The 16,746-nt window shown below is 36.6% G+C and overlaps 1 protein-coding gene across 3 annotated transcripts in view; it reads right to left on the bottom strand.

Moving 5' to 3' along the window:
• Nucleotides 1-735: 735 nt before the first annotated feature.
• Nucleotides 736-16,746, bottom strand: part of LOC107523417 (zinc finger protein 709-like) — a 62,105-nt gene continuing 46,094 nt past the window's right edge. For all 3 annotated transcript variants that reach the window (XM_060187741.1, XM_060187739.1, XM_060187742.1), the window contains 3 exons: nt 4,290-4,416; nt 3,680-3,740; nt 736-2,725 (listed from right to left, as the gene is read on the bottom strand). In XM_060187741.1, coding sequence (XP_060043724.1) covers nt 1,306-2,725; nt 3,680-3,740; nt 4,290-4,416 — 1,608 coding nt within the window. In that variant the 3' untranslated portion in view covers nt 736-1,305. The remainder of the gene's footprint in view (nt 2,726-3,679; nt 3,741-4,289; nt 4,417-16,746) is intronic.

The raw sequence follows: 16,746 nt of genomic DNA, 5'->3' as shown, positions 1-16,746 counted from the left end.
GTTATGGTGATGATTCCCTTTGCTGTGCAGAAAGTTTTCAGTTTGATGTAGTCCCATTTATTTTTGAATTTGTTTACTTGAAATTGGATTTGAATTGGTGAAGATGCTGCAACTCTTCAGTCTTTAATTCATTTCAAGATAATTTTTTTAAAACTATAATTATTGTTTTCATAGGACAGAGAGCAATTTAGAGGGAAAGGGTACATAGAGGGAGAAATCTCCAGCATTTTTTTTTTTACTGTTTGTGACATTAGTTTTAAAATTAAAATGGAGACAGTGGGTAGTGTACCAAGTTGATTGCACATATCACCATGTTTAAGGACTGGAGTTCAAGCCCCTAGTCCTCAAATTCAGGAGGGAAGCTTCACAAGTGATCAAGAACTGCAAAGTGTCTATCTCAACCTCCACATTTTCTATTTTGCTCCATCCCTAGACAAAATAAAAAAATAATACATAAAATATCTTTACAAAGATCCAGGTGGCTGTGCATCTGAATGAGTTCATAAATTATAGTGTGCAAGCACCTAGGTTCAAGTTCCCAGTTCTCACCTCTACCTGGGAATCTTCATGAAAGGTTAAGCAGTACTCAGATGTCTTTCCCTCTATCTTCCTCTCCCCTCACAATTCTCTGTCCACATTCAAAAATAAGCAAATAAATATATCAAAAAAGGGAAAAATAGAGTACAAATGTAATTTTTCTCAGGATAAATACAATTTATGAAAAAAACATAAACATTCACAATTGTAGCATCCATCTTTATTCAATTGTTTTTCATCCACTGAGTTTCACTCCATTATGTGTTCTTCAGTAAGACTATAAAGTATATCCACAATATCTACACTGACAAGGTACTGATTCTGATGTCTGTGTTTTCTGATGTGATGAAGCTGTCATTCCATTTGAATATATTTAACCATTGTTTACATTAATATGGTTTCAGTACCAGTTGGGCTTTCCCATGTATTAGACTTAAAGATGAACTGGAAAGCCTTTTCTTTATCCATATATTTACACAATATTCACAAGTATGGATTCACTTACAGAACTGTGATCTCTATAATTCAAAATATTTACTCACTTGTTAACAAGAGAGAAGGAAAAAACAACATCACTCAGGTGCATGCAGTGTGGGGATCAAGTTTGGAACCTCTTATATATCAGACTAAACTCACTACTACGCTGGATCTTAGGTGGCAACACTTTTTCTAGTCTTTAGTACACTATTTATGCTCATAAGATTTATTAACACTGTGCCTATTTTTATATGTTCAATTAGTAGTGGAACAACTGAAAACTTTACTGTATTATTTACATTCATAAGATTTCTCTGCACTGTGAGTTTTTTCATGTCTTCGAAGATGACTGGACCGACTGAACATTTTACCACATTGTTTACACTCATAGGGTTTCTCTCCACTGTGAATTCTTTCATGTACCTGAAGATGACTGGAACGACTATATGCTTTACCACACTGTTTACATTCATAGGGTTTCTCTCCACTATGAGTTCTTTCATGTGAACGAAGAGAACTGGACTGACTGAACCTATTACCACATTGTTTACATTCATAGGGTTTCACTCCATTGTGAGTTCTTTCATGTATCTGAAGATGACAGGATCGACTAAACTTTTTACCACATTGTTTACATTCATAAAGATTCTCTCCACTGTGAAGTCGTTCATGTAACTGAAGAGAACAGAATTGACGGAATGTTTTACTACACTGTTTACATTCATAGGATTTCCTTCCACTGTGAATTCTTTCATGTACTCGAAGATGACTGGATCGACTGAATGTTTTACTACACTGTTTACACTCATAGGGTTTCTCTCCACTGTGAATTCTTTCATGTACTCGAAGATGACTAGATCGACTGAATGTTTTACTACACTGTTTACACTCATAGGGTTTTAACCCACTGTGATTTTTTTCATGTATTCGTAGATGACTGGATTGACTGAATGTTTTACTACACTGTTTACATTCATAGGGTTTCAATCCACTGTGATTTCTTTCATGTGCCTGAAGGTCATTGAGTCGACTGAATGCTTTACTACATTGTTTACATTCATAGGGTTTCTCACCACTGTGAATTCTTTCATGTCTTTGAAGATGAGTGGATTGATTGAATCTTTTACTACATTGTTTACATTCATAGGGTTTCTCTCCAGTGTGAATTCTTTCATGTGAATGAAGAGAACTGGAATGACTAAATCTTTTATTACAGTGTTTACATTCATAGGGTTTGTCTTTACTGTGAATTCTTTCATGTGACTGAAGATAACTGGAATGACTAAATCTTTTATTACATTGTTTACATTCATAGGGTTTCTCTCCACTGTGAGTTCTTTCATGTAACCGAAGTTTACTTGAATAAATGAATGCTTTACTACATTGTTTACATTTATAGGGTTTCTCTCCACTGTGAGTTCTTCGGTGTGAATGAAGAGAACTGAAATGACTGAATGTTTTAGTACATTTTTTACATTCATAGAGTTTCTCTCCATTCTGTGTACTTTCATTTGACAAAAAAGTACTGGATTGTCTCAATTTTTTAGTACTTAGTTTACACTTAGAAGGCTTCTTTCCACTGTGAGTTATTTTATGTTTTTGAAGGTAACTAGAATAATTGAATAGTTTGTTGTATACCTCAAATTCTTGAGTCTTCTCTTCATACAGACTTTTTTCTTTACCCTCATCAGAGATTTTTAGCACTATATTTCTGAAGAAGAAAGAAAGAGAAAAGTTCTTAATGCTATTTTGAATTTAAAAAAATTTAAAATTAGTTTTATCAGAGAAAATGCAGGCCATTATTATGTAAAAACAACCACAAAAGTATAGATACTGTTAATAGATTTGACTAAAATAAGTTTTTATATTAAATAATGACAAATATTTAAAAATTATAAAAAGCCTCTCATGAATTAAAAAATTAAAGCTCAAATTAAAATTTAGTAAATACTAAATAACTTTTACATAATACAGAAATTCATTGAGACATTTATACAAATTTTGTATTTAGTAATTGGACTACTTTTTAATAGCAAGTTTTAGCTTTTGTGTTGAAATTTTTTATTGATAATATTTATTTTTCCACAGGACTACTTCTAGCTTTTATAAAAGAGTTATTAATAGATAGAGGATATGCTTACTCTTTTCAAGTGTACTACTTTGTAAATACTTATAAATATTTCCATTTATTATATGTGAGCAATACATCACCATGTAATGGAGGAAAGACAGATAATCCTGTTTACTATTATGGCTTATGTGATGCCAATGATTGAAATGGAAATTTCAGGCATATATATCAATCACATCCATCACTACTTTAGTCACTTGCCCAACCAATTTATAAAATATTTATTGAATAGTCTTTGATGAAATAGTCTAAAATTAATCTATTTGCAATATTAATTATTTAGTTTTTTAAAAATTTTTAAAATTTTGTCCCTCTCCTCATTTGTTTTCTTTTGAAAAAATATATTACAGAGGAAGCCAAGCAATAGCTCAACACACACATTTAAGAATCCTTAAGAGTCCATCCAGACAAGAAAACCATGCAGACACCAAATCTCAGTGGAGTTCACAGGAACAACAACAACAAAATAAATCAAGACAGTGACAGTAACTTTCTGAATGGGACAGTGTGTTCTATTGTGACTGTGACTCTCACCTTTGTTTATTCCCTTGGTGGTTATGCTGCTCTTTGGTGGAATGGTCTACCTTTAATATTCCTAAAAATACAAAATGTACAGAAATTAAATAAACATATTAAATTTTTCATCCATCTGGAGTCAGAAGCATGCTGTACTTAATTAATATTGCCCTCCTTTTTCAAATTGGTGGACAAAAAAAATATTTGTCTTCTAGTCGACAAATGAAGAAATATTTGGGGTTGAGCAGTGGTGCAAGGACTCAGGTTTGAGACAACACTCCCCACTTGTAGTTTCCTAAGTGGTGAAATAGGTATGCATGTATCTATCTTTCTCTTCCCTTCTCTATCTACCCTCCACTTTCAATTTCTTTGTCTTGTCAAATAAAAATAGAAAGAAAAAAATGAAAAAACAGGCAACCAATAGAGGCGAATTTGTAGTGCAGGCACTGAGTCCCAGTGATAATTATACTGGGCAAGGGTAGATAGTATAATGGTTATGCAAAGAGACTCTCAAGTCTTAGGCTCCAAGTCCCAGCTTCAATCCCCTGTACCACCATAAGCCAGATCTGAGTAGTACTCTGGGAAGGAGAAGAGGAGGCTGAAGGGGAAAAAGAACTACTATACTTACCTAATGAAATAAGGTTCATGAAGGTTTCCCACATCACATCTCTGTAGAGTTTCTTCTCTGAAGGAGTTAGTAGTGCCCACTCTTCCTGCGTGAATATCAAAGTTACGTCTTCACACGTCACTGAGCCCTAAAATATATACAATACGTATATGTGATAATATTTCATTAAACATCCAGTATCTGCGTTATGAAAGCTATGAATGATTGTTTAATCTCCAAATATATTTTGGTGGTACAGTGATTACAACATTGAGTACTCAAGATAAGGTCCAATCCCTGGCATCTCACGTCACAGTGTGATGCTCTTATTCTCACTGTCCCTATCTATAGCTTTATAATTAAGTGAAAGAACATTAGGGGCTGTGTGGTGGTATACCTGGCAGGTTGCTCATATTGCTATATGCAAGGACTTAGTTTAAACCTTCTAGTGCCCACACGCAGAAAGGAAGCTTCACAAGTGGTACAGCAGTACTATAGGTGTCTTTTTCTCTCCCTCAATCTCTCTATTAAATTCTGTTCATCTGGAAGTCGGGAAGTAGTGCAGCGGGTTAAGCGCAGATGGTACAAGGACCTGAGTAAGGATCCCATTTCCAGCCCACAGCTCCCCACCTGCAGGGGAGCCGCTTCACAGGCGGTGAAGCAGGTCAGCAGGTGCCTATCTTTCTCTCCCCCTCTGTCTTCCACTCCTCTCTTCATTTCTCTCTGTCCTAACACCAACAACATCAATAACAACAATGATAATAACTACAAAAACAATAAAAAACAAGGGCAACAAAATCGAAAATAAATAAATAAATAATTTTTTTAACTGGAATTATAAATTCTTTATTATTTTTATTAGCCATTTATTTATTTTTCTTTTTTATTTAAGAAAGGATTAATTAACAAAACCATAGGGTAGGATGGGTACAATTCCACACAATTCCCACCACCCAATCTCCATAACCCACCCCCTCCCCTGATAGCTTTCCCATTCTCTATCCCTCTGGGAGCATGGACCCAGGGTCACTGTGGGTTGTAGAAGGTAGAAGGTCTGGCTTCTGCAATTGCTTCCCCGCTGAACATGGGCATTGACTGGTCGGTCCATACTCCCAGACTGCCTCTCTCTTTCCCTAGTAGGATGGGTCTCTGGGGAAGCAGAGCTCCAGGACACATTGGTGAGGTCTTCAGTACAGGGAAGCCTGGCCGGCATCCTGATGACATCTGAACCTGGTGACTGAAAAGAGAGTTAACATACGAAGCCAAACAAACTGTTGAGCAATCATGGACCCAAATCTTGGCATAATGGAGAGGAAGTGTTAGGGGAGTACTCACTGCAAACTCTAGTGTACTTCTGCTTTCAGGTATATATTTTGCAATAGTTTATGGATACGTGTGAACATATGCTCTCTCTCATAGAAACTGGTATATATCTAGGTTTTGTGACTTTGTTAGAAAGTGAACCACCTGAGATGGATTTAGAGTATACTATGAAAGGAAAGGTCTCACCCGAGTAAAGAAGCTGAAGGGTTGTTATTCCGCACGTGAAGTCTCTGGACACAGTCTGAGGTGAAGCATGTTGAGGTGGCAATCGTTGCGTTGGTTAGGTAGTGATCGGCAGATGCAATATTATTTGATATGGATTGGAAGAGGCATACGGGAAAGTGGGCCCTATCCAAAGGTTCCAGGACTGGGGGAAGTAGAGGATCTATAGTGGAGATGTGGGGTTCCTGCTGTCTTAGGGTTCAAAAAGACTATCAATAGTTAATGTTATCATCACATTATTTGGTAATTGGGATAACTTTGAAAAGTCCTTTTTGTTAGGGATTCCTGTACAGTACCCAGTATCTTGTATATAGCTGTGCTATTGGTTGCTTCTGATCTACTTGGTCTAGGCTTTTGAGAGAGTCCGCATATCAAATACACATCCTATATATTAAAAAGACTTAGTCTGTGTTTTAAAAATGTCGAGACATAAAATTATTTCCCCCCCTGTCATATTAATTAAATAGTGATTTACGTGACTACATTTTACTAGGAGTGTACATAAACACCATTCCGACCACCAAAAGACTGTGACCCATCCCTCCAACCCACTCCCACCCCCCAATGGCCCAGGAAGCTACATGTCTACCCATCACCACAGGGTTTTTACTTTGGTGACTTGCTGACAATTTGGTCAGGTCCTGCTTTTAGTTTCCCTTTCAGATCTTCTTCCTCAACTTCTGTTGATGAGTGGGATCATCCCATACTCATCTTTATCTTTCTTTATCTTTAGCTCATTTAACATAATTCCTTCTAGCTCTGTCTAAGATGGGTCAGAGAAGGTGGGTTCATTGTTCTTGATAGCTGCATAGTATTCCATTGTGTGTATATATACCACAGCTTTCTCAGCCACTCATCTGTTGTTGGGCACCTGGGTTGCTTCCAGGTTTTAGCTATTATGAATTGTGCTGCTATGAACATAGGAGTACACACCTCTTTTTGGTTGGGTGTTATGGAGTCCTTGGGGTATAATCCCAGGAGAGGAATTACTGGATCATATGGAAGGTCCATGTCTAGCCTTGTGAGAGTTTTCCAGGCTGCTCTCCACAGAGGCTGGACCAATTTGCATTCCCACCAGCAATGCAAAAGGGTTCCTCTGTCCCCACATCCTCTCCAGCATTTGTTGCTGCTGTCCTTTTTGATGTATGCCATTCTTACAGGAGTGAGGTGGTATCTTAGTGTTGTCTTAATTTACATTTCTCTGACAATCAGTGATCTAGAGCAGTTTTTCATAAGCTTGTTAAACTTTTGGATCTCCTCTGAGGAGAATGTTTTGTTCATATCCTCTGCCCATTTTTGGATGGGGTCATTTGCTTTTTTGGTGCTAAGTTTGCTGAGCTCTTTATATATTTTGGTGATTAGTTTCTTGTCTGATGTCTGGCATGTGAAGATCTTCTCCCATTCTGTGAGGGGTCTCTTTGTTTGGTTAATAGTTTCTTTGGATGTGCAGAAGATTTTCAGTTTGATGTAGTCCCATTGGTTTGTTTCTGCTTTAGTCTTCCTTGCAATTGGGTTTGATTCATCAAAGATGTCTTTGAGGCATAGGTGGGAAACTGTTTTACCAATGCTTTCCTCTAAGTAGTTTATTGTTTCTGGTCTGACATCCAGGTCCTAGATCCATTTGGAGTTGATTTTTGTTTCTGGTGAGATAAAGTGGTTCAATTTCATTCTTCTGCATGTTACAACCCAGTTTTCCCAGCACCATTTATTGAAGAGAGCCTCCTTTTTCCATTTAATCCTTTGGGCCCCCTTATCAAAGATTAGATGCCCATATGTGTGGGGATTTATTTCTGGGCTTTCAATTCTGTTCCACTGATCTGTGTGCCTATTTTTGTTCCAGTACCATGCTGTTTTGATGATGATGTCTTTATAATATAGTTTAAGGTTTGGGAGTGTGATGCTTCCATTTCTGTTTCTTTTCCTCAAGATGGTTTTGGCAATTCTAGGTGTTTTCAGGTTCCAGATAAATGACTGTAGTGTTTGTTCTATTCTCTTAAAGAAGCTTGGTGGAACTTTGATGAGTATTGCATTAAATTTGTATATAGCTCTGGGGAGAATATTCATTTTGATGATATTTATTCTTCCAATCCATGAGCATGGGATATCTTTCCATTTCTTGGTATCAGTTTCTATTTCCTTGAGTAGTGACTCATAGTTTTCAGCATACAAGACTTTCACTTCTTTGGCCAGCTTTATTCCTAGGTATTTGATTGATTTTGCTGAAACAGTAAATGGGAGTGATTTCTGGATGTCTTCTTCTTCAGATTTAGTGTTTGCATAAAGAAATGCCACTGACTTTTGTACATTGATTTTGTAGCCTTATACCTTGCTATATTGCCTAATAACTTCCAGTACTTTTCTGCTGGATTCTTTAGGTTTTTCTATGTATACTATCATATCATCTGCAAATAGTGAGAGCTTGACTTCTTCCCTTCAGTCTGTATTCCTTTCATTCCTTTCTCTTGCCTGATTGCTATGGCAAGAACTTCCAATACTATGTTGAAGAGTAACGGTGACAGTGGACAGCCCTGTCTAGTTCCCGATCTCAGGGGGAATGCTTTCAGCTTCTGTTCATTGAGTATGATGTTGGCTGTAAGTTTGCTATATATAGACTCCACTATCTTGAGGAATTTCCCATCTATTCCCATTTTTTGTAGAGTTTTGAGCATGAACGAGTGTTGGATTTTGTCAATGGCTTTCTCTGCATCTATTGAGATAATCATGTGGTTTTTGGCTTTGCTTTTATTGATGTGGTGAATGACATTGACTGACTTACAGATGTTGAACCAGCCTTGCATTCCTGGGAAGAATCCCACTTGGTCGTGATGAACAATCTTTTTGTATGCTGCTGTATCCGGTTGGCCAAGATCTTGTTTAATATTTTGGCATCTATGTTCATCAGAGATATTGGTCTGTAGTTTTCCTTTTTTGTTCTGTCCCTATCAGCTTTTGGTATCAGGGTGATGTTGGCTTCATAGAAGGTGGAAGGGAGTACTTCTTTTTCTGCCATCTTATGGATAAGCTTAAGAAGTATGGGTACTAACTGTTTCCTGAAAGTTTTGTAGAATTCGTTTGTGAAGCCATCTGGGCCAGGACTTTTGTTGTTGGGGAGATTCTTAATAACAGTTTCAATTTCTTTGTCTGTGATTGGTGCATTTAGATTTTGAAGTTCTTCTTGGTTCAGTTTTGGAAAGGCATATACTTCTAGGAATTGTTCCATTTCTTCCAGATTCTCTAGCTTGGTGGTGTATAGTTCTTTACAGAATTTTCGCAGGATTCTCTAGATTTCTGTGGTGTCAGTTGTGCTATCTCCTCCATCGTTTAGAATTCTATTAATGAGTCTTCTCTCTTTTTTGTTTGGTGAGTCTGGATAGGGGTTTGTCATTTTTGTTTAATCTTTCAAAGAATCAACATTTGGCTTCATTGATCTTTTGTATGGTTCTTTTATTTTCGATGTTGTTTATTTCTGCTGTAACTTTAGTGATTTCTGTCCTTCTGGTGCTTTAGGGTTCCTTTGTTCCTCTTCCTCTAAGTCCTTGAGGTGTGCAGTAAGATCGTTCATTTGAGCTTTTTCTTGGTGTTTCATATGTGATTATATGGCTATAAGTTTCCCTCTCAGTACTGCTTTAGCTGTGTCCCAAATATTTTGATAGGTTGTGTCTTCATTTTCATTTGTTTCCAGGAACATTTGAATTTCCTGCTTGAGTGAATCTCTGACCCAGTGGTTCTTAAGGAGTATGTTGTTTAATTTCCAAATTGTGTGAGTTTTAATAATTTTCTGTTTGTTGTTAAATGTTAGTTTTACTCCACTGTGGTCTGAGAAGATACTTGGGATGATTTCGATGCTCTTGAATTTACTGATGCTGTCTTTGTGCCCTAACAGGTGGTCTATCCTTGAGTATGTGTTATGTGGATTTGAAAAGAAGGTGTATTCCAGTTTTTGGGGGTGAAGGACTCTGAAAATGTCAAAGAGGTCCAGTCTGTCAATCTCTTCACTCAATTCTCTTGTATCTCTGTTGGTTCTCTGCTTTGTTGATCTGTCTAAGTGCGAGAGTGGGGTATTGAAGTCTCCCACTATTACTGTATTACTATTGATGTATTTTTGAAATTCTTTCAGTAAGTGCTTGACGTATTTAGATGGTCCCTCATTGGGTGCATAGATATTAATAATTGTTAAGTCTTCTTGGCTGATTGATCCTCTAATCATTATGTAATGTCCTTGCCTATCTTTTATTACTTTATTTAATTTAAAATCTATCGTGTCTGAGATGAGAATGGCTGTTCCTGCCCTTTTTTGTGGTCCGTTAGCCTGTATGATAGTTTTCTACCCTTTCACTTTAAGTCTGTGTTTATCTTGTTGTGACAGATGGGATTCTTGCAAGCAGCATATGGTTGGATTATGTTTTCTGATCCATCTCCCAACTCTGTGCCTTTTGATGGGTGAGTTTAAGCCATTGACATTTATTGATATTATGGATTTAATGTATTGTAGTGCCATTGTTCAAAACAAATTTTGTTTGTTTGCTCTGATATATTGCCAGTATTATAATGATGTTCTTGTTTATAAGAGGTCTTTTAGAACCTCTTTCAGGGCCAGTTTGGTGATGGTTGCCTCCTTTAACTGTTGTTTGTCTAAGAAGGTTTTGATCCCTCCATCTAGTTTGAATGAAAGTCTAGCAGGATATATTATCCTTGGTTGAAACCCTTTTTCATTTAGGGCTCCATAGGTATCTTGCCATTCTCTTCTGGCTTTTAGAGTTTGAGTGGAGAAGTCTTCAGATAATCTTATGGGTTTTCCCTTGTATGTGACTTTTTGTTTCTCTCTTGCAGCCTTTAGGATCCTTTCTTTATCCTTACTTCTTCTCATTGTGAGTATGATGTGTCTTGGTGTCTTCAGGTCTGGGTTGATTCTGTTTGGTACTCTCTGGGCCTCTTGAGTCTTGATGTCCTTTCTGTTATTCAGGTCTGGGAAGTTTTCTTCTATTATTTCCTCTAGAATGTTTGCTTCCCCTTCCTCTCTTTCTTCCTCTGGCAGGCCAATTATGTGAATGTTACTTCTTTTGAGATTATCCCATATGTCTCTGTTGTTGTTTTCAGTGTCTCTCAATCTCTTTTTAAGCTCTTTCACCTCTCTCTTCATTTTCTCTAACTCATCCTCTGCCTGACTAATTCTGTTTTCTGCTTCTGTTAGTCTGCTTTCCCTTTCCTCAGCTTCTGGCTTCATTACAGCTATTTCAGCTTTCAGTTCTTTAATTGCCTCAAGATAATCAGTATTTTCCTTGGGGGTCTCAACTGTTGTTTCCCTAATACTGCCATTCCTTTCCTCCAATGTTGTTTTCATTTCTGTGATTAATAAGTTTATTATTGCTTGCATACTTTTCTTATCTATGGTTACTTCTGGCTGATTTGTAGTTTCTTCTGGGCTCTTGTTTTCATTCATTGGAGGTGCAGTTTTATTTGTTTTTGATCTACCCATTTTTTTAATTTATGTGTTTCTTATTTTTATGCTCTGTTGTTCCTCATTTGTTGTGTCTTGAGTACAAGCAACACTGCACTAAATACCTTTATGACAATTGCACTCACCAATCTCAGGAATTACAGTAGCAACTGAAGCCAGTATTGAAGCAGTTTGATCACTACTAGTTAGTCAAACAATTTCTCCAGTTCGTGAAAAAATAGTAACCAAATCCCAGTGAAAAAGAAAGAGAAAAAAAGGGATAGCACGAATATACAGTTATGTGAATCTACTATCCACTGTATATTCTAGGGGTAACAAGAGGGGAAAGGGAACTAGAGCAGAGATACATACATAGAGAGTCCACTCTGAGTCAGATTCCTTCCCCAAAATAAATCACAAATTCAGAAAGGCAAAGAAGAAGGAAGAAGTGTATGACAAGATAAAAAAAAAAAAGAAAAAAAAGAAAAAAGAGACAAGAGAGAGAAAAGAGAAAAGATAAGAAAAAGAGCTGTAATTAAAAAGCAGTGAAAGGAAAAGTTTTTTTTATTACTTTATTTTTAATTTAATTTAATTTTTTTTAATTAGCTAGGAGGAGGAGGGAGGCGAGAGTCTGTAGAGGAGGTAGGAGTAACGAGACAAGTTCCTCCCACAGTAGATAAGATGCCCAGTCCCCTAGCAATGAAAGATACCCTAAAAGTTCATTCTGATCAACCTAAAGGGGGGGGGCGATATAAGCCTTTATATAATATTAATAATAAAATAGAGCAGGGTAAAAAAAAAAAAACCCTGTCCCAGATTACCTCAAATCTCGTGATCAGAGGCAGCTGATTGTTAAGAAAGAGAAACAACAACAACAACAACAACAACAACAAAACCTCAGGACTAGACAGGGATAGCTGAAATAGACAGTTATGCAGATCTACTATCCACTGTATATTCTAGGGGTAGCTAAAGGAGGAAGGGATGTTGAACAGAGATACTCGCAGTGAGAGTCCAACTCTGAGTCAGAATTCTTCCCCCAGATAATTCCCAAATGTGTATCAGTGAATTCAAAAAAGCACACTCTTTGGTGTTGTGTGGGATGGGGCCTGTGGCTTTGGAAGCTGTAGGATTAAGGAAGAAAGGATGGCAAGAATGAGAAATAGAAAAAAAAAGAAAGAGAGAAAAAAGTAAAAGATAAGAAGAAGAACAGTCATAAAAGGGCAGTGAAAGGAAAGAGTTTTATTTATTTATTTTTAATTATTTAATTAGCTATGTGGGGTGAGGTGGGGGGGTTGGCTACTTAGAAAGAAAAAAGGCCAGAGGTTTCAGAAGGGTATAGACTTAGAATGAATGATACTCCTTGGTGGGACAGGAATTTTGGTAAAGAAAGGGGCTCAGCAGGGGAACCTGCTAGGAGCTGGTCCCCAGGGACTGGTTATGGGGGGGGGTGGAAGGGGGAGGAGGTGTGCTTAATAATTTAAAAGAAAGAAAAAAAATTTTTTTCCCCTTTTTTCCTACTCTATATTTTAACCCAAATTAAGTTATCGTCACCTCCTTGGTGTCGCTGCTAGGACCCCTTATTGACTGGCCTACTAAAGGCAGAAAATCCTACCATTTCCAGAAGATGTGGTCAGAGCTCAAGCCACTAGCAGCTTCTCAGTCCACCATCTTCTGAGAACCCCCTTTATTAGTGATTTAATACTGATCAAGATTGTAGGATAACATGGGTATAAATAAAAAAAATTTAAAAATAATTCTGTTCATCTATATAAAAATTCAAAAAAGGAAAGAAATAATGACCTCTGGCAGTGGCAGATTCATAATAGAACACACACACACACATATATATATATATCACCATATATAGGGAGAAAAAATAATGATGATGATTGTGTATGTCAGAAATTGAACCCGTTTATACATAGTTATTTTTTAAATTAACATTATCATGAAAACACAGAAAAAATATTAATAAGATTATTTACTGGTATCTTATCACATTAGATTTCTCTCTAATGGTAGGGTCCAGGGAATGCTTGGGAAGACAGAATTATTATAGAATTAAAAGAATTATTATCCAGTAATCTACGTCAATAAGAGAATATAGATATGATGAGAAGGATTAGTGATTGATGTTATTAGACAATAAAGGTAATATGAATTAAGGCAAAATAAAACAAGTGTCATATTCATACTAACAATAACACACAGGGAACCTTTCATTATCTTTCTTATTTACCCACCATTTGAACCAAAGTCCAGAGGCAGTGATTCAAATTTGTATAACATTTTTTAAAGATTGTTTACTTTTGAATGAGAACTACATTTTTTGGGTAGAAACACACATCGCCCTTATATTTGGTGCAGGAAATTGAACCCTAACTCCACACTTGCATAGTGCTAAACCACCACTTAGGTAACTGGAAATATTTTAACTTAACTCTTTACCCACTGAACCATCTCCTTGGTCAGTTTTTATTCTCTAAAAAAGATGGATTTATTTGTTACACAGAAAAGGAAAGGGAGAGAATGCAAGCATCACTCTAGCACATGTGATGCTGGTGACTAAACTCAGACTCAGGCTTTATAGTCCAATGGTTTACCACTGTGCCACCTCCCAGGTATACCATAAATCTCCTTGTCAAGCTGCTCCACAGTATTTGCATCTCTACTCCAGCTGGACATGCAAAGAACTGCACATTCATTGAACTTCACTTTCATTGAATGATCTGTATGCACATGAATACATCTCATAAAACCCAATATTCCCATTTGAAGACTATTCCCTTGATTGGACAAGCATCATATTAAACTACAACTCAGAAGAAAACCCACAATCCGATAACTGAATAAATTCTTTACTCAGAATCTAAACTTTTTCAGGGGAGTAACTTCACAAGTGGTGAAGCAGGTCTGTAGGTCTGTCTTTCTCTCCCCGTCTTCCCCTCCTCTTTCCATTTCTCCCTGTCCTATCCAATAATGACTACATCAATAACTACAATAATAAAACAACAATGGCAATAAAAGGGAATAAATAAATGTTAAAAAAAAGCTATGGTTATGACAAAAATTTTTTTTTTAATTTAAAAATCAGCCCCACATATGGTACAGTAGATAAAAGCCTTGGACTCTGATGCATGAAGTTCCAACATCAATCTCTGATATCACATGTGCTGGATTGAAGCTTTGGTTTTCTCTCTCTCTATTTTAAAATAAAACCACTAATTCTAATAATATTATCCATGAGACAGGAAATCTGATCTATACAGATATATTTATTATTTTTTTTGTTATTTTTCTTTTCTATTTTTAATTTGATAGGATGAATAAATTGAGAAGGGAGGGGAAAATAGAGATGGACAGACACCTGCAGACCTGCTTCACTGTTCATGAAGCTTCGCCATTGTAGGAGGGGTGTGGGATCAAACACAAGTCTTTACCATGATAATGTGCATACCACACAAATGTTTTTATTTGAAAATATTTTATTGTGTGAATCTTAGGAAAAAGAAAAACACAGTGAGACCCACAACAAAGAGAAAGAGAATATGATACTGAAAGGTGTCAGGACCCACATATAAAAAAAATACTCATTTGAAAGAATTTTTTATATACCCCTATATTCATTGTTGCATTATCATAATAGCTAAAATATGAAGTCAACCTAAGTGTTTGTACACAGGGATGACTGCACAAGGCAATTGTTGTATCAGTGAAACACTTATTCATGTTAATGATGAGATAATGTCATTCAGTACAAACTGAATGTAACTAGAGATAGAGTTCAGGAATCACATGCACAGTGGCAATAGTTTAGTGCTTCCTATGAAGGATACAGTGGATTCAAGACCTGAGTTCACAGGGGAGCACCATGGACAGAACTGAAGCTGAATCTTATAGATGTGGCATGGTGCTATAGTTTCTTTCTTGTCTATCACTTCCAACTATATATCTCTACAAGGATGAACACTAAAAAGATGGTCTCAGGAAGGCTATTCAGTAATATTGTGTATGTTCAACTTCCTCAATTCATTCACTTGTGCAGCATAAAGAATAAAACATAGGGAGTTGGGCGGTAGCACAGCGGGTTAAGCGCAAGTGGCACAAAGTGAAAGGACTGGCTGAAGGATCCCAGTTCGAGCCCTCTGCTCCCCACCTGCAGGGGAGTCGCTTCACAGGTGGTGAAGCAGGTCTGCAGTCTGTCTTTCTCACTTCCTCTCTGTCTCCCTCTCCTCTCTCCATTTCTCTCTGTCCTACCCAACAACGACATCAATCATAACTACAACAACAAAACAAGGACAACAAAAGGGAATAATAAATACATATAAAAAAGAATAAAACATACTTGACTGAACAGTGTAACACTACACAAATACTGAAACCTAATTTTTTAAATATTTATTTTTATTATTTATTCCCTTTTGTTGCCCTTGTTGTTTTATTGTTGTAGTTATGATTGATGTCATTGTTGGATAGGACAGAGAGAAATGGAGAGAGGAAAGAGAGGGGGAGAGAAAGACACCTCCAGACCTGCTTCACTGTTTGTGAAGTAATTCCCCTGCAGGTGGGTAGCTGGGGGCTCTAACCGGGGTCCTTACGTTGGTCCTTGTGATTTGTGCCACCTCCTGCGATTAACCTCCTGCACTACCTCCCGATTCCCAAAACCTAATTTTTAAAGGAAAATTGGATGCATCAAGGCACTTTGCTGACTCAACAGGAAAAACTTTTTTTTTTTTTTTTTTTACATTTTTCAGAAAGCATCAAATGTAAAAACTTCCATTTTTGTTTCCATGATAAGGATTTATTTGCAACTATTATTATCTAAATCCATCATCCCTGCAAGGCCAAACCAAGAAGTTCCTGAACAGATACCCACCATTTGAACCAAAGTTTACTAGGCAGTGATTCAAAGTTGTGTAAAATTTATTCAAAGATTATTTACTTGTGAATGAGAACCACATTTGTTGGGAAGAAATGCACATCACCCTAGTATCTAGTGCAGAAAGTGCTGAGCTCACAACAGATACCACAATACTAGCAATATATTCAAGGGTTGAATAAAGAACACAAAATGTTAGACCTTGGAGGTGGCAGACTAAAGCATTAGATTCTCAAGGATGAAGTCCTCATTTTGATTCCTGTAATTGGATGGCCAGAGTAACAATATAATTATCTTTCTCCCTCTTTCTCATTAATGAGAAAAACTAAAAAAAAAAAAAAAGGACATGATAATGTAATTACATATAAAATCAAGGTTGTTCATAAAAATAATTGACTACTATATCTGTCCAAAAGATAACCCTGTTGTATCTCTCTGGTAATATTTTGTACTATCTTTCAGGTTTGATTAAATATTAGTTCTCAAAAAAAAAGGTTGATCAGAATAAAGGCATTAATAGCCACAAAATCTTGAAGAACAGTGATCTGGGACAGAAAATCCAGAAGTTTATCTAACCTGAGGAGTTCCCAATATCTTGGGGGATGAGATTTCTT

This window comes from Erinaceus europaeus, chromosome 3 (assembly GCF_950295315.1).
Source record: "Erinaceus europaeus chromosome 3, mEriEur2.1, whole genome shotgun sequence".
Taxonomy (NCBI): domain Eukaryota; kingdom Metazoa; phylum Chordata; class Mammalia; order Eulipotyphla; family Erinaceidae; genus Erinaceus; species Erinaceus europaeus.
Note: the sequence above shows the minus strand (reverse complement) of the source record. Positions and strands in the feature narration are given on the sequence as shown.